At 44.2% G+C, this 18,699-nt stretch overlaps 1 protein-coding gene across 1 annotated transcript in view; it reads right to left on the reverse strand.

Moving 5' to 3' along the window:
* The window catches only part of LOC122791395 (PH and SEC7 domain-containing protein 3-like), a 1,011,223-nt gene that overhangs the window by 347,579 nt on the left and 644,945 nt on the right, over positions 1 to 18,699 (reverse strand). Inside the window, exon 5 of the mRNA XM_044059134.1 lies at positions 16,714 to 16,871. Within this exon, the coding sequence (XP_043915069.1) occupies positions 16,714 to 16,871 (158 nt within the window). The remainder of the gene's footprint in view (positions 1 to 16,713; positions 16,872 to 18,699) is intronic.

The following is an 18,699-nucleotide window of genomic DNA, read 5'->3' on the forward strand; positions in this document are numbered from 1 at the left end:
GCCCCCCCCCACTATATATTCTAACTCCAGGGTCACATTACAGTGGGGAAAAGGCCATATATAACTTTCAGTGAAATGTGTTTCAGTGAATTGTGTTTTCAGTGAATTGAGCTTTCAGTGACTTGTGCACAGTCAAATGTGCTTTCAGTGAATAGTCCTAGACCCATACATATATATATATATATATATATATATATATATATATATATATATATATATATATACACACACACACACACACACACACACACACACACACACACGTGTGTGTGTGTGTATGTGTGTTAATACATGCATACACACAGGTGTGCACGCTCGCAAACACAAATACTTAAATCTACACAACTATGCATGCAAAAAACAAACTTCTGACCTAATCACGTAATCCTAAAGCTAAACACTTACAAAAACATGAATAAATTAAAGTATCAAGAAGAGATATGGCACAACTCTGAAAGCTCCTTTATTGCACAAAATATAAAACTGGCTGTGAGCACTTTCATCCACTCCTTGGACACCTTGTATCATTTCTGTTCCATTTCTTGTTGTACTCTTGAATGGCTGGGAACAGCTTTGTAATGTACTATACATGCATAGTTCATGTACATGCCAATGTCTGAAGAGTACATTAGCTAAAGTACACTTTCAGACACATTTTTAAGTAGGTCAGGAGTAAGCATGCATCCTGGCTTCTCACTGGTGGGAAGGAATACTTTTTTAGCATTTTCCTGTAGTGCTTTGGTTTCTTTCCCATTTGTGTGTCTTTGGGAGAAGGTGGAAGTTCTGTAGGCCTGTCTACTTGGATCTGTTTGACGTCTTCATTAACAAACCTGGAAATATGGACAACACAGCTTATTTTTATTAGATCCATCTGCAGTACTTTCATTCTTTTTCTTTCGTTTTGTGAACAGACTGTTTTTTCTGTAAATCATGCCGGATTTACAATGGACACACTGCTATGTCCAATTAGCATGCATGTTTCTGAATACTAATTAGCTTTCAAACTGTAATAAACAAGAAGATACCAGTAAAGACAGATCTGTTTTTAAGATGACAGAGACTCTGAAGTTTTCACTTAAAATGGTTTGATTGCACTTCTTCTGCTTAAGAGACTTCTGGACTCATATAATCCTAACACACAACAGCTTAATCTGCTCTGCAGTTAAGAGCCTTCAACACTGCTGAGAATCAGGCAAAGACATATATTAGGGTTTGGCAAGCTTTTCCAGCAAAAGAATAGCCATTAAGTCTTTAATACTTACAGATCACCAGAATACAAATAAGAAGAAACAAGAATACAAATAATAATAATAATGCGACATAAAGAAAAAATAGTTGTGTAAAATCTTACCATAACCATAGATGTCCTTCTCTTCCATGTTGCAGTATTCTAGGTGTGAGATTTCCTGCCCTCAGGTGACTCATACGTCGGCTCCTATACAAAAGCTTCAGCGTGGTTGTTGCATTGTGCATGGGACATCACACATAGGGCCATAAACCAGGGGCCTTAAATGTGACGTCTACACGTACAATCCTCAAAACTTGAAGGCCAGCAGGCAGAGAATAAGGCCCAGCAGGAGGAATGCCAGTGGTTTCCAGGTGTGTGACTTGGAGTCCTACTGTAATATAGATAGTACAGGTAAGGACTAGGACCTGGGAGGACTAGTGGGTGGGAAGGAATACTGCAACACGGAAGAGAAGGACAGCTATGGTTATGGTAAGATTTTACACAACTATTCTATGTCCTTCTATTCCTATGTTGCAGTATTCTAGGTGTGGGAGTATAGAACAGCTTATGCGGATGAGAGGGTGGTGGTAGATGAAGAGGGTTCTACAAGACCCTGCAGGATTGCCCTGGCAAATTCTGTCCTAGTGCTGGAAACTTGGTCAAGTTTGTAATGCTTGGTGAAGGTGTGGATAGTGGCCCAAGTGGCTGCTTCCAACATGGATGCTGTGTCTAGGCCCTTCATGAAGGCCCTTGAGGTGGCCACAGCTCTAGTGGAATGGGCTCTGATTCCCACTGGATGTTCCTTTCCATGACGGGAGTAGCAGAAGCAAATAGCTTTCCTAATTCAGCATGCGATGGTTTGCTTGGAGACTGCCTTGCCCAGGCCTCTGAGGTGGAAGGAGACAAAGAGCTGGTTAGTCTTCCTGATGGTTTTGGTCTTGTCCAGGTAAAACCTAAACCATCTGTGCATGTCCAGGGAGTGCAGTGTCCTCTCCCCTTTGCGAGTGGGTGAGGAGAAAAAGGTGGTTAGATGACTGGATTGGTTCAGAGGCAGGTCACTGACCACTTCAGGCATAAAGGAGGGGTTGGTTCGCAGGGACACCCTGTCTTTGTGGAAGATGGTGTAGGGGGGACAAGCCATTAAGGCCTGCAATTCTGACACTCTTCTGGCTGAAGTGATAGCCACCAGCAGGATCATCTTCCATGTACACATATGTAAGGAAGAGGCCCCAGATGGTACAAAGAGATGTTGGGTTAATTTCTCCAGGACATAGTTAAGGTCCCAGGGCGGGGGGATAGGTTTCCTAGGTAGTCTCATGTGCAAGACCCCTTTAAGGAAAAGCTTTACATCGAGCCTGGCCAGCAAAGGGGGTTCCAGGGCCAGGCAGGCTGATATGGCTGAGAGGTGAACTTTTACAGAAGAATAAGAAAGGCCTCTTTTTATCAATTGACACAGGTAGTTTAGAACTAGGGGAACCTCTGCAGAGCAAGGGTCCCTTCCCTCGTGCAGACACCATTTTGCAAATCTTTCCTACTTAGCCAGGTAAGTTTTTTTGGTGGTAGGTTTCCTTACCTCCCTTAGGACTGAAAGCACGTCCTATGAGTAGTGGTGTCTGAAAGGGATCAAAAGTTTATCACCCACAGAGTCAGAGACAACATCTGTAAGTGTGGGTGTAGGAAAGTTCCTTTGTCTTATGTCAGTAGGTCCACCTTGTAGGGTAACTTGAAGTGATTGTCCTTGGCTAGTTTGTGAAGAAGAGAGAACCAGTACTGCCTTGGCCAGCAGGGAGTCATTAACAAGATTTTTGGTTTGTCCTTCTGAATTTTCAGGAGGACTTTCTGAATCAATGGGAATGGGGGGAAGGCATAAAGGAAATTCTCCTCCCAAGAGATGCTGAAAGCGTCCACTCTCCATGCTAGAGGGGAGTGGGTTTTTGAGCAGAAGTTCTGCAGTTGACTGTTCTGGGGGGAGGCAAACAGGTCTATTTGTGGAGCACCCCACCGGTGGACTATGTCTAGGAAGACCTCCCTATTCAGCATCCATTCATGCTGAGTTGAGGAGGTCCTGCTCAAGAGATCTGCTTGGTGGTTGTCCTGTGAGGGAATGTAGGCCGCCTGCAGAACTAAGTTGAGATGACAGGCTAAGTCCCATATCAGCAGGGTTAGTCTGCACAGCTGATAGGCCTTTGTTCCTCCATGTTTGTTCATATACCACATCACTGCGGTGCTGTAAGTGACAATCTGGAGCACCCCTGGAACCAGAAGGGGGGTAAAGGTCTTTAGAGCTAAGAAGACTGCTGTTATTTCCTTTATATTGATGTGCTTGGCCTGAAGAGAGGGATGCCACTTTATTTGAATCCTGTAAGAGGCCAGGGTTGCTCCCCAACCTGAATCTGAGGCATCTGTATACATTACTTGGTTTGGGGGGGGGGGTGTAGTGGGAGCCCTGGGTTCCGTTGCACTTGCTGGATCCACCAGCTGATTTCTGTTTTCAGACAGGGAAGGAGGGGAATGTCCTGCTCTAGAGGATGTAGGTGTTGGGACAAGATGTTCTTCAGGAACCACTGTAGCTTGCGCATGTGCATTTTTCCAGTGGTAGCATGGGGATGGTTGCTGCCATTAAACCCAGGAGATGAAGAAATTGCCTTGCTGTCACCATTTGGGATAGTAGGGCTTCCTCGAAGTGGGAAGTCAAAGAAAGAACCTTGTCCTGTGGGAGAAAGGCCTTCATTGTGTCTGTTTTGATTCTGCAGCCTATGAAAATACTGTCCTGACTGGGATCAGAGAAGATTTAGGGAGGTTGATGGTGAATCCTAGATTCTGCAGAAGGGACATGGAGAAATGTAGATGTTTCAATACAGCATCCCTGGACTCTGCCAGTATCAGGATGTCATCCAGATAAGGGTAAATCTGTATACCCTGAGTTCTGCATAAGGCAATGGCTGGGGCTAGGCACTTTGTAATGACTCGGGGAGGGGGGGGCATGGATAAACCAAAAGGGAAGGCAGTAAATTGGAAATGAGAGGCAGGTCCAGAGAAGCGCAGGAACTGTCTGTGGGAATTCCTGATGGGTATGTGTAGGTAGGCCTCCTTGTGGCCATGAGGGCCCTGGCTGGAATAAGAGGCAGCAGGATGGGGAGAGAGAGCATTTTGAAAGAAGGTACCTGAAGATGGAGGTTTAGATATGGCAGGTCTAAGATGGGTCTCCAGGGGCCGTCTTTTTTGGGAACCAGGAAGAGAAAGGAGTAGAAACCCTTTCCTTCCTGTCCTGGAGGTACAGGTTCTAAGGTGCCTAGCTGTAAAACGTCTGCCAGAACTTGTGACATGAGATGGGCCTGGTTTTTGGGTGGGAAGAGGAATGCCTCTTCTGGGTGGATTCTCTTTCCAGGATAGGAAGTACCCTTCTTGTATAATGTTTAACACCTACTGGATTTCCAAAGAGGAAGACAGTGAGAAAGGTGGGCTGAGAGGGGAAGGTGGGCAAGGCAGTCACACATTACTGGTGCTTCCTCTGTCCTGAAAGGGATGTCTGGGTTGATGTGGTGGAGCACAGGGTCTGGAGGAGGTAGGTCTTCTAGCCCCTCTCCTAGACCTGGAAGAAGAGGTGGAGGGCTGAGGAGTACATCTCACAAACGTGGCCTTAGCAGGGTAGTTCCTATAATACTTGGGGATGGGTGACACCAGCATATGCTTGATGTCCTGAAGTTCTTTGCTTTTCTCTTTTAGATTTTTAAAAATATCACAGATTGTTTGCTGAAAAGAACATTGTGGTCCAGAGGGGCGTCCAGGATCTTAGACTTAGGTTCATAGGTTCATACTAGGCTATCTGCCCTAGGGCATTTATAAGCCTAGCCAGAGTGTGTTTGGCTTTCGCCACCCATTTTAAATTAATTTTGCTATGCCTTTTTTTGAGGTTAGTATACTGTGCCTCTGTCTAACAGTGACACAGAAGTGATAGCCAGGGTAAACCTACGATCTCCCATCCACTCATCAAGATTCCTCTTGAAGAGAGTCAATGTGGGACTCTGCCTAACCTGGACTGGGATTTTATTCCAGAGTGAAGGGAACCTCTGGGTTATGAATCTGTCCCTCCAGCATGTCTTATTTATTTCAGTGCTGAGGTTCAAGTCTCTCGAGCGCGTAGCTCGATGGGATTTGGATTTTCTGAGGTGCAGCATGTCCATTAATTTCGGGTTGGACATGGCTTTATACGTCAGGCACAGATCGCCTCTGAGCAGGCGGTATGCCACTGAGTAGAGCTGGAGTTTCTTTAACCGGGCAGCATATGGCATCTGTTTGAGCCCTTTGATCCTCTTGGTGAGGTACTTTTGGGGTCTTTCCAGTTGCTGCAGGTTTCTGGTAAGGTACATCCCAAAAGGGGCATTGTACTCAATTATGGGCCTGATGAGGGATGAGTAAAGAGGCACGATGACCTCCCCTGATCTAGATGTGAATCCCTTCATGATTAGGTGGGCTATATAAAATGTTTTTCTAGCCACTTTGGCCACGTGATTGTCAAATGAGAGATTGCTATCAACTTGGGTCCCAGGTCCCTAATGACTTCTTCTGTACTTAATGGATTACCACCTATGTGGTAATTTGTGGGCACTTTGTTTGTGCCAAAGGGGATGACTATACACTTTTTGACGTTTAGCTTGAGGCCATGGCTCTGGCACCAGTTGTCTGTTTCTATGAGGCCCTTTTGGAGGATGCTTGTGTCGGCTGGAGAGTTGATTATGGCACCCAGTTTGCAGTCATCTGCGAACTTGGTCAGCCACAGTGCTTCCGTGTTGGCCTGTACCGCCGAGAAATATATACCGAACAAGAGAGGTCACAGGACTGAGCCTTGTGGGATGCCACTTGTAACTGGTTTGGAGTCTGACATGGCTCCAGCAATTCTAACCATGTGGGTTCTGTCCTTGAGCCAGTTTGCAACCCATCTAGTGACATAGGGGTTTATATTTAAGCTGGTGAGCTTATCTATAATGCCCGAGTGGGGTATTGTATCGAAGGCTATTGCGAGGTCCAGGTAGGCTGTGTGGACCACCTTCCCCTCGTCAATGGCCTTGGTGACTGTTTCAAAGAAATCAACCAGGTTTAAGAGGCAGGATCTGCCCTTAACAAAGCCAAACTGGGTAGGATCCAGTGTCTGTAGGTCCCCAGTATCTTTATTTATGAGGTCCATGATGATCCTTTCCATAGCTTTGCAGACCAAGCTAGTCAGGCTTATGGGGCGATAGTTTCCAGGATCCGTTGAGGCACCACCTTTGTGGAGAGGGACCACTGTTTCTGTACGCCACTCTTTGGGTACATATCCTGTAGTAAGGCTAAGACTGAACAATAGTTTTATGTTTGGGTTTAGCTCTTCTTGGAGTTCATGTAGGACGCAGCCCGGGACACCATCTGGTCCCATTGATGCTGTGTTTTTTGCTTTGGAGAGGGCGGCTCTTACCTGAGCATCTGAGATGTCAGGGGGGCAGCACTCTGTTGGGATAGATATCTGCCCTTTTGGTGGGGGGGGGGGAGTTTGCACTGAACCTGTCAGCTAGGATGTTGGCAATGTCTGTGGGCTCAGTGTATTTTTTGTCATTTTGGACTAATTCTGAGCATATCTGGGAATTCTCACCCAGGTTCCTAACATAACTAAAGAAAGCCTTGTGATTACCCTTAGTGTCCTGTGCAATTTTTCTCTCGAAGCTGGCCTTAGACGATTTTATGAGTGCCCGTAGTTTTTTGCTAATACTGATTAGAGATGCCTTCCCTTTTTGGGATTTTGCTCTATCATGTAGTAGCTTCCTCCTTCTATTGTATAGTTTGTTTATGGCTGGGGTCCACCAGACAGGACGTCTGCCTTTGGAGGATTGGGTTTTGGTTTTATTTGGGATTGCATGATCCATGCATTCCTGAAGGTGTTCATAGAATGCGTTTATAAAGGATTTTGTGGTCTGGGACATATTTTCCACAGGCCCGGGGGCTTTGAAGGATTTCGCCTCGGTTTTGAGGCGTGTGAAATTTGCTTTAGAGAAGTTTTTCACTGTGGTTTTCTGGGCAGGGGGTGGGGTCGGGATGCTTTAAAACCTCAGCTTGGCCAGCTAAGAACTTGGTTATATTCAACTGGACGTATAAGTGAATTTAAGTACCTTTATCTGCACTTTTTAAAAAAAATACAGTATTTAATTTGATTTAAACTGTGTATGAAGGAGTGTTGAAGGAATATTTAACTGAAGTTATTCTGCTCTTCAGTAAATTGAACTGAAGCTAGTGTTGGCTGAATTTTGTTATTTGCTAGTAATTACAGGTGTGGGGGTAGCCACATTCTTTGATTTCCTGTCCTTGCATATTTAAACTGGTGCATGTGAAATAATTCCTGCTTTAAAACCTCAGCTTGGCCAGCTAAGAACTTGGTTATATTCAACTGGACGTATAAGAGAATTTAAGTACCTTTATCTGCACTTTTTTTTAAAAATACAGTATTTAATTTGATTTAAACTGTGTATGAAGGAGTGTTGAAGGAATATTTAACTGAAGTTATTCTGCTCTTCAGTAACTTGAACTGAAGCTAGTGTTGGCTGAATTTTGTTATTTGCTAGTAATTACAGGTGTGGGGGTAGCCACATTCTTTGATTTCCTGTCCTTGCATATTTAAACTGGTGCATGTGAAATAATTCCTGCTTTAAAACCTCAGCTTGGCCAGCTAAGAACTTGGTTATATTCAACTGGACGTATAAGTGAATTTAAGTACGTTTATCTGCACTTTTAAAAAAAAAAATACAGTATTTAATTTGATTTAAACTGTGTATGAAGGAGTGTTGAAGGAATATTTAACTGACGTTATTCTGCTCTTCAGTTATTCCCACCCACCCGACCTGTTTTTGTTTTGGTGTTAATCTTAGTGGCATTGAAACTGCCCGCCCCTCAGCCTGCCTCTGGGCCCATCTCATTTGCTCACTCAACTGAGTGCAGTGAGATCATATTCTGATTTCAGGCACTCCTACTGTGTACAAAGAGAGCATCTGGGAAATAGAAAAAAAAATTAAGCTTATTTCCTGCCTTTCTTGTTAAGTGGTACAGACTATTTGTAGGCTTCTGAGCCCCCAAGCCCTTCTGTGTTTGAGGAAAGCCTTCTAGCTTGTTTTTTTTCTTATAACTAGCCAGTTTTCTAGTTTCAGCACTCAAATCTGTTTCTTTGATCTCAGCACTTGTTCAGAAAAAAAAAAAAAAAAATTTCATCTGCTTTTACTGTACTTGTGTTTCTACCTACTTCTTTTTACTTTTGCATCATCTTAAAATACTCAATTGTATTTATTACTGCTTGGTGTAACTCATTCTAAGCCTTTTGGTTTAAACACTTGGGCTTCGGACCAGTTAGTTGTTTTGCACTGAGAGGGTTTGTGGTCTGCACTGTTGTGGCAGAACAGGTAGCTTACATCCTTCTAGGTTGAGAACTGCTGATTGAGGGCTCAGTGTCTGCTATTCTAAAAGTGTATTAATTCTGGTTTAAGCACTTGGGCTTTCAAGCCAGTTATTTTACATTAAGAGGGTTCGTGGTCTGCACTCTTGTGGGAGGAGAGGCTGGACTCTGCCCTTCTGAGCTGGGAATTTCTGGTTAAAGGCTTATAGTGCATGCATATCTGAACTGTTTCTTACTGAAGTTGGTGCGCCTTGTTTGCTGTGGCATAGACTGGATTCGGGCCTGCTGGATCTAGCTTTGTTTGTGTAACTTGAGCACTAATCCAGACATTCTCTAAAGTATTCAATGGTATTTATTACTGCTTGGTTGTAACTTGATTAAAGTGTAGCTATCATTCAAGTCTTTTGGATTAAGCACTTGGGCTTCAGACCAGTTGTTTTACATTAGGAAGGTTTGTGGCAAGCACTGTGGTGGCAGGACAGGTAGCTTTCATCCTTCTAAGTTGGGAACTGCTGATTGACAGCCCAGTGTCCAAGTGTATTAGTTCTGGTTTAGGCACTTGGGCTTCAGGCCAGTTATTTTACATTAAGAAGGTTCGTGGTCTGCACTCTTGTGGGAGAAGAGGCTGGACTCTGCCCTTCTGAGCTGGGAATTTCTGGTTAAAGGTTTATAGTGCCTGAATATTTGAACTGTATCTTACTGAAATTGGTACACCTTGTTTGCTCTAGCATAGACTAGATCCAGGCCTGCTGAATCTAGCTTTGTTTATATGCTTGTTGTTTGTTTGCTTGTTATTTCCCTGGAAGCTAATTCCACCTAATATGCAACTTCTCAGTGCTTCTGTGGATCACTAGTGATATCTGCATTGCTTACTGTACTTATTTCCTTGTTTCACTTGAAAGAAAGTTACTGTTTGTCGTTTTTGCATTTAGTTACTTGTAACACATTGCACTCAAGTTACCTGGCACTTGCTCACTAAAGCAATTATATAAGTCAGCACTAAAAATTAAAAGCACTACACCCTCACTCCCCACTGGCCCTTGTTTTCAATTAAGGATTTCCCAATATTATTCTAGCATGTCCAAAGGTCAGTTGTCAATCTCCTCTCCGGTCCAGCTGGTGAATCTGGGAATCTTGAGGCAATGTTATAACTGCATCATGTACACAGACAACCCTCTCCTCCTCCCACATAACACAAATACTTGTGAGAGATGCAGCTATTTAGCCAAACTGGAGGCTGAGCTCTCTCAACTCAGGACTGGCAAGACCAGACAGGAGGAGAAGGCAACTACACACACCACAAAACCAGCCTCACATAATGCTACCACTCCACTGAATCAAACACATAAACACACAAAGACATACTTGGAGGCTCTGAGTAAAAATTTACCTAAACAGCAGAGGCCGCCAAAGCAGACACCCAAACAACTGCTACTTCAAGACACCCCACAAGCAACACATAAACCACAAAAGCAGTGTGCAAAGCAGTCACAGCCCTTAAGGCCAAATACAACACCAAACATACTTGTCATAGGTGACTCCATAGTCAGACACACTGACGTCCCACTCACCAGGCTGAACAAGGAGAGGGTCACAGTAAGCTGCCTATCAGGCGCTAGAATCCGCCACATAACACAAGCACTCGGGTCACTCCACGGCAAGTACAAATATGACACAGTCATTGTCCATGCTGGTGTGAACGACCTGAGACGTACCTCCCTGGACTACATGAAAAGAGACATAGAGGAGCTCTCTGATTATGTAGCCCAGGCAGGTATGACCCTAACCCTGAGCAGTATCCTTCCTTCACCAAGAATGATGCCACAATATAGAGACAAGATGATCAGCTTTAACAATTGGCTTAATGTCTGGTGTCATTCAAAGGGGATCCAGTGTCTGTCTGCCTGGGATGACATGCTTGACAAGCCACGCTGCCAAGGGACGGCTTGCACCTGTCACCCTGGGATTCCGGATATTGGCTAAGGCTCTTGCCACCCCATAGTGCCTTTTTAGGCAAGGCTCAAATTCTAAACCTACCACCCTAGAAAACAAAATGGGAAGAAACTGAGGGTAATGCTGCTCAATGCCAGAAGTCTAAATCTCAAAATGCACGACTCGAGGCCCTTCTCAGTATGGAGAACATCGATGTCTGTGCTGTAACTGAAACCTGGTTCAAGGCTCCTGAGAGCACCCGGCACTATTAGGTTTTACCTCATATCATGCGTTCCGGCCCAAAACCCGGACCACACCACAAAAGGAGGGGTGTATCCATATTCATAAAGGATACCCACACCTCCAGGTTGGTGGCAACGCACGAAGCTTCGGAAACCATCCAGGTGCAACTAACCATAGGCAAAACTGCTCTACAAATTGTAGCATGCTACAGGCCACCCTCTCAAACTCAGGAACCCCACACAGCCTTCCTGAAGACACTGGAGGGTATAAATGTATCTCCAAACACCATCATATTGGGAGACTTCAACTACCCGAATATAGACTGGGAACATTACTCAAGCCCTAACTTTCTAGCCCAACGGTTCCTGGAGTTCATAAATTCAAATGCCATGGAACAGCTAGTCACTGTTCCCACGAGAGGAGAAAATATACTAGATCTCATTGTCACAAACATGGGGACAAAATGCTCCACACCGAAGTATATCCCTCATTGGTGAGATCTGATCATAAACTAATCTCACTGGAAATCCACATCCCGCCCCACCCCAAACAAAAGACCATAGTGAAGAACTTCTCTAAAGCAAACTTCACACTACTCAAGACTGGTGTGGTATCCTTCAAGGCCCCTGAGCCAGTGGAAACCACAACCCAAGCTGCGGAAGCCCTTACAAATGCCTTCTATGAACACCTCCAGGACTGCATGGATCAGGCAATCCCAAATAAAACCAAGACTCTTTCCACAAAGGGCAAACGTCCAGTCTGGTGGACCCCAGCCATTAACAAACTTTACAATAAGAGGAGAAAGCTATTACATGATAGAACAAAATCCATAAAAGGGAAGTCACCCCTGATCATTATTAGTAAAAAATACGAGCACTCATAAAATCAACTAAGGCCAATTTTGAGAGAAAAATTGCCATGGATTCAAAGGACAATCATAAGGCCTTTTTCAGCTATGTTAGGAACCTGGGTGGAAACTCCCAGATATGCTCAGAATTAGTCCAAAATGATACAAAAATCACTGAACCCACAGACATTGCCAAAATACTGGCAGACAGGTTCAGTGCAAACTTCACCCCCCTCTCCCCCCCTAAAGGAGAGATAACTATCCCAGCAGAGTGTAGCCTCCCGGACATCTCAAATGCGCAGGTGAAAGCTGCTCTCTCTAAAGCTAAAAACACAGCATCAATGGGACCGGATGGTGTCCCCGGCTGTGTGCTACACGAGCTGAATGAGGAATTAAACCCGCACATAAGGCAGCTGTTTAATCTCAGCCTTACCACAGGATACGTGCCCAAGGAGTGGTGTACGGCAACTGTGGTCCCACTCCACAAAGGCGGCACCTCTACGACCCTGGTAATTACCGCCCCATAAGCTTAACAAGTCTAGTCTGCAAAGCTATGGAGAGGATCATAATGGAGCTCATAAACAAAGATATAGGGGACTTGCAGACATTGGACCCGACCCAGTTTGGCTTTGTCAAGGGAAGATCATGCCTTTTGAACTTGGTCGACTTCTTCGAAACAGTCACCAAGGCCATTGATGAGGGAAAGGCAGTCCATACAGCCTACCTTGACCTTGCAAAGGCTTTCGACACAATACCCCACTCGGGTATTGTAGAAAAACTTACCAGCTTAAATGTAAACCCATATGTCATAAGATGGGTTGCAAACTGGCTTAAGGACAGAACCCACAGGGTTAGAGTTGCTGGCGCTGTGTCAGACTCCAAGCCGGTCACAAGTGGTGTCCCACAGGACTCGGTCCTTGGCCCCCTATTGTTTGGCATCTACTTCTCAGAAGTACAGGCCAACATGGGAGGACTTTGGCTGACAAAGTTTGCAGACGACTGCAAACTGGGCGCCATAGTGGAAAGTGCATCGGACGCGGATATCCTTCAGAAGGGACTCACGGAAACAGATAGCTGGTGCCAGAGCCATGGCCTGAAGTTAAACGCCAAAAAATGTATAGTCATACCCTTTGGGAAAAACAAGGTAACCCCAAGCTACCATATAGGTGGCAATCCACTAAGCACAGAAAAGGTTATCAGGAACCTGGGGACCCAGGTTGACAGTGGCCTTTCTTTTGACACTCACGTTGCTAAAGTGGTTAGAAAGACCTTCTACATTGCCCACCTGATCATGAAGGGATTCACATCCAGATCTAGTGAGGTCATTGTTCCCCTGTACTCTTCACTTATCAGACCAATGATCGAGTACAATGCCCCATTCGGGATGTATCTCACCCGACATCTGCAGCAATTGGAGAGACCCCAAAAGTTCCTCACCAAAAGGATAAAGGGACTCCAAAATCTGTCATATGCTGCCAGATTGAAGAAACTCCAGCTCTATTCAGTCGCATACTGTCTGCTCAGAGGTGACATGTGCCTGACATACAAGGCCATGTCCAACCCGGAATTAATGGACATGCTCCACCTCAAAAAATCCAAATCCAACAAAACCACTAGAGCAAGCGACTTAAACCTTAGCACGGATATAAATAGGACGTGCTGGAGGGATAGATTTATCACTCAGAGACTCCCTATGCTGTGGAATAAAATCCCGGTCCATGTGAGGCAGAGCACCTCGCTGACTCTGTTCAAGAGAAATCAAGACCTGTGGATGGGAGATCGTAGGTTTACCCCGGGAATCATCTCTGTGTCACTGCTGGACAGAGGCACAACAAACTAATGGGCACAGTATTTTTTCATATAAGGGGTGGCGTAAGCCACAAAAATTTGGGCTAGGCTTATAAATGCCTTAGGGCAGATAGCCTAGTATAAACCTATGAACCTATGAACCTATGAATATCCAGTAAGATTAGTTTATGGTCTGATCTTACCAGTGAGGGATACACTTCTGGTCTGTTGCATAGTGTCCCCATGTTGGTGATGATCAGGTCCAGTATGTTTTCCCCTCTTGTGGAAGTGGTAACAAGTTGTTCCATAGCATTTGAGTTTATAAATTCTAGGAACCTTTGGGCTAGGGTGTTGGAGCTAGAGTAATGCTCCCAGTCTATGTTTGGGTAGTTGAAGTCGCCCAATATAATGGTGTTTGGAGAGACCTTCATATTTTCCAGTATTCTCAGGAAGGCCGAGTGGGGTTCCTGTGTTTGGGAGGGTGGTCTGTAGCAGGCTATAAACTGGGAGGCAGTTTTACCCACAGTTAGTTGCACATGGATAGTCTCTGATGCTTCGTGCTGTGCCACCAACCTGGAGGCGTGGGTATCTTTGACGAATATTGATACTCCCCCTCCTTTTGTGGTTCGGTCCAAGTTTTGGGGCCGAAAAGCATGGTATGAGGTATAACCTGGTAGTGCTGGGGTGCTCTCGGGAGCCTTGAACCAGGTTTCTGTTACTGCACAGATATCGATGTTCTCCATGCTAAGGAGAGTTTCGAGTGCGTGCATCTTGAGGTTTAGACTTGAAATTCTCAGGAAGGTTCTGGAGTCTTAGCCATGAATACCTCCTGAGGGCCGAAGCAGATGCTGCAGACCTGGCGGATGCTTCTGCAGCATTGTAGTTGCATCTGATGGAATGCCTGGCTACCTGATGGCCAATGAAAGTTTAGAGGTGATGTCCATCTTAATGGGACTGTCAGGCAAGGATGCTAGCAGGGAGGAGGCTTGAGAGACCAAGTCTAATGCATACTTGGTCATGTGGGTCTGATAATTTATGGCTCTGAAAGCCAAAGTTGAAGAAGTGTATACCTTCTTCCCCGTCCTATCCATATACTTGCTATTACTGTCAGTGGGTAGAAGGCAGGCAGGGGGCAGCAGTCTAGATTGCTTATCTGCAGAGGTGGCAATAACAGCTGGGTCTGCCAAGGGTCATTTTAACCAGGAATTTTTGGTCTTCTTGTACTTTATAGAAGCGGTCAGGATGCTTAGGGGCTGGAGGCTTGGAGTCAGAGGCCTTACAAGCAGCGTTGAAGGCATCCAAGAAGGCAGGTAGAACGGCGGGTACTGCTGAAGGGGAGGGTGATTCTTCTTGCAGCAGCTCAAAGTATCTTTTTTGGGTGTCAGTCATTTGGGACGTAACCCATTTAAAGTAACCCTTCATCTTGGTGATGGTCTCACCAAAAGTAATGTCCTCAGGGGAGGAATCCCCCTCAACAGATTCTTCATCAGGAGAGTAATATTCCTGTGGGGAGGCTATCTGGGAAACATAAGAAATGGACTTTTCTGAGGATGAGAAGGACGAATCATGTTCTTCTTCCCTGACTTGAGGTGTCATGAGTGGGAGGAGAGAAGCAGAGGCAGGCATAGGGCTCAGAAGAGGCAGGGTGGTAGTGGATGAGGCTGAAGGCCTGAGAGCCATAAAGGCCTGCATGAGAGAAGATGTGAAGGCCTGCCAATCTGGTGTGGCTTGTGAAGAGGTGGAGGTGTGTTTAGTTTTCTGCTTCTTTTTGGATGGGGAGGAAGTACAGCGTGGCCTGGAGTCGGGTTTGGACAGTGACACATCCGAAGTCTGTATCCCGGACAGGGGCACCACTGAAACTGGTTCCCCCTCAACATCGATGGCTGTCAATGTCTGGATAAGCTTCGAGGACATGCTGGTCGTCAGCTGCAAAACGGCTTCCTCGAGGGACGTCGCTGCAGTTGACGGATCCACCGAGTGTGCCTCAAACCCTAGATCAGCAGTTGGTGATGAGTCAGGAAGTGGAGCGGCAGGCGAGGAATGCCTAGGAACCTTGGCCTTCTTGCACAGAGGTTCGGGTGCATTCTCCAATGCGGGATCCATCCTAAGGGCTAACCGCTTAAGGTGTTGGTTCTCAAGGTAGAGGTTTAATGCAGCTAGATGGCTGCGCAAGGTCTTAGGCACAAACTATTGACAAATAGTGCAGGAGGAGTGATCGTGCTCCCAGCCTAGGCAAAAAACACACCTGTCATGGGAGTCTTTATGGGGTATCTGGCGCCTGCATTGGCACTTTCCCTTTTTTCCTGACATCAGCTAAAGCTACAACAGCTAAGCGTTAGCAAGAACAATCGGTAAAAAATAAGAAAACCAGAAACCCAATGGGTTACTTATCTTTAAGATGCGACGTCTGTGAAGAAGCGATCATACGATGCGAATGTCGTCTGTGGCTGAAAAGTTCTGAGGATTGTGCATGCAGACATCACATTTAAGGCCCCTGATTTATGGCCCTACGTGTGATGTCCCTCACACACTGCAACAGCCAAGCTGAAGCTTTTGTATAGGAGCCAATGTACGAGTCACCTGAGGGCAGGAAATCCCACACCTAGAATACTGTAACAGAGGAACAGAAGGACATCACATTATGATCATGCTCAAAAATCTACACACTCTCTGCAAGGTACTTTTTTTTGCTAAGTTTTCATGAGGTATCCCTTTAAATGTAGCTTTGCTCTCACAGTAATAGTGAATACAATCCTTATCAGAATTTATTTTCTAAACCATAAATGCATGTGACCACACCATATAAGAAAAAAGGCTAGATTTGTCTTAACTGTCTTTTGACAGGTAGCAAGCTAAGACCACGCTGAAATTAATCCTGAGGGATAGCTGTTGAATTTTGCCTGAGCAAGCAATCATCTAGAAATCCTAGATAGTGGCTTGCTATGACAGAACTCATTTGTTTTTTTGTAAAAATCCTGGAAAAGCTGGTCCAAATTCATTACTGAGGTCCACGTCCCTGTTAGTGTTAAGATTTTTTTCATCAGTCTTCTTTCAATATTGCACAGCCATACAGAATAAAGGGCATCAGAAGAAACTAACCCTCTTTTCATCTGACATTTCGGTCAGCACATAAATGAAAAATTTCTCTGTGTGAAATACTTTGTACTTTACTCCTCAGAGACAAGGCACACGCTTACTTAACTCACATAAAAGAAAAACATGATAATATCATTCATTACTGACCCAGAAAAAATAGGTACTTACTGGGCTTGGAAGAGGAAAACTCTCCAGTCTGCTGTTTTAAGCTTCAAGACATTAGGCTTCTTCTCATAGTCAGTTGCCTTTGTTGCTAGTGCATGATGGACACTGATTGCATTTTTCAGGTCCTCATCTGACAGAGCTTTCTCTGGCTTATATTCACCCTGTAAAAAACAAATGAAAATCAATGCATCACTCAGACCTGTGTACAAAGCTGCTGTTAGTAACATTACTGGCAGCAATATTTGATGTTAATGGATCTTGACAATCTGATACATGATTCATAATGCAGAACTTTGACAAAGGTACACTACACATCTTTTGCCTAGTCAAACAGAATGCCTCTACTTACATAGTTTTAAGTTTTCAAATGTTTTACAATTATTCCTTCTAGATGGATTCATGCACAATATTATTAATAATTTTCAATTAAATAAAAATGCACTGCTGTCCAACTGACGTCTGAAATAGAGTGACAGTTACAAAACAGAAAAATCAGCTATGCATGTAAAATAACAATCATTAGGCTGGGGTCTCATGGTTCCTTCTATCTTGAGTGAAAGTGAAACCCACTTTACGTCTATGCCACACTGCATCACAGATTCCAGTCCTCTTAAATACAATGGTTTAAATGGTATGATGCTTTGTTCACCTTGATCTGTAACAACTTGGTCAAGTCAGCAGTCAGGCCGCTGAAGTAATTTATACCAGCTTGTACACCTGAGTAACTAGTCTGATCATCAGTGATATTTGACAAAAAATGTAAAATGGATATATTCAATTCAACTAGCACTCATATGCAATTAACACATTATCATCAAAGAGTTTAGCTGGCAGATGCATATAATCTGTATTCATTGATGTCCAAGTGAAGTAGGAGTGAGTGAATAATCAACTTATTTAAAAACTTTTAATTTACTGGCCATAAAATGACTGACCATGGACATGTGTTTGTCCTTCATACCAACAGAAGAAGCATTGGCATTACTGAATTAAGGGGATTATATATCACAGTATTATGTCAGGCACAAGCAGGAGAATGTGGGGAGTCTGATGGCAATCAGGAAAAAAATCTGGAATGACTTTAACACTGACACCAAGAATGCAGTGTCCGTCCAAAGTTTCAGGTTTTTACAGGAAGACTTTACTCAAAAATCCAAGTTCAATCTGTAAGTGACTTTGTCAAATGTTTAAGGATTATGTTTGTGTGACATACTGTTGATCTAGAACTTGAGAGATTACTTCCATTTCTGTGCTCTGTTTTTTGATACAGCCGATCGTGAAAAGTTTGCAGTGAAGTAGTGGCAAAAGGAATTCAGTGAATGACTCTGGAAGCAAAACAGTCCTGATTAAACACTACACATCACAATCTTCTACCTTCCTGTTACATTATACAGCCTCTTAAAATAATAGGGATGGAACTAACCTTTTCATTTCCAAGAAAAATGGGATTTGTGTTACTTAAGAGTAAAGTCTAAATTCTCAGTAGAGCCAGACATCTACAATATGCTAGAGCTGCAAACTGACAAATGAGGGTAAGAAAGTGCAAAAGGGGTCAGAAACTGATCAACGTTGTAAGCACTTGACTTCTTTTTCTTACCCTCCCTCATTCTTCCTTACTAAATGACACCTACTAGATAATGTTCTGTCCTTCAGATTGCCTGGGATTTACCCTGAGAGCAAATTTCATTTCTCTGGCTCTTCAGATAAAATTATCACAACATTTCACTTTAAATGTAATAATCTATACTGTTGAGAGGGCTTTGTCCATTACACAGGGCTGCCAAGTTATGTAGAAATGGTCCACACAGCTGCAATTTTCCAAGCAAACCAGATACCGTATATGAGGTCTTCCACAATTTTACTGCTACCTCCCAACATGCACTCAGCAACCTTCTCAGAGACCAACCTTTCCACCTGCCAATTATCTCCTTGATTCCAGAGAAAATATGTACTATTATGGCTCTTTATAGAAAATGTCTTTTTCCTCTC

Source organism: Protopterus annectens, chromosome 17.part0, assembly GCF_019279795.1.
Source record: "Protopterus annectens isolate FY-2018-M chromosome 17.part0, PAN1.0, whole genome shotgun sequence".
Classification (NCBI taxonomy): domain Eukaryota; kingdom Metazoa; phylum Chordata; order Ceratodontiformes; family Protopteridae; genus Protopterus; species Protopterus annectens.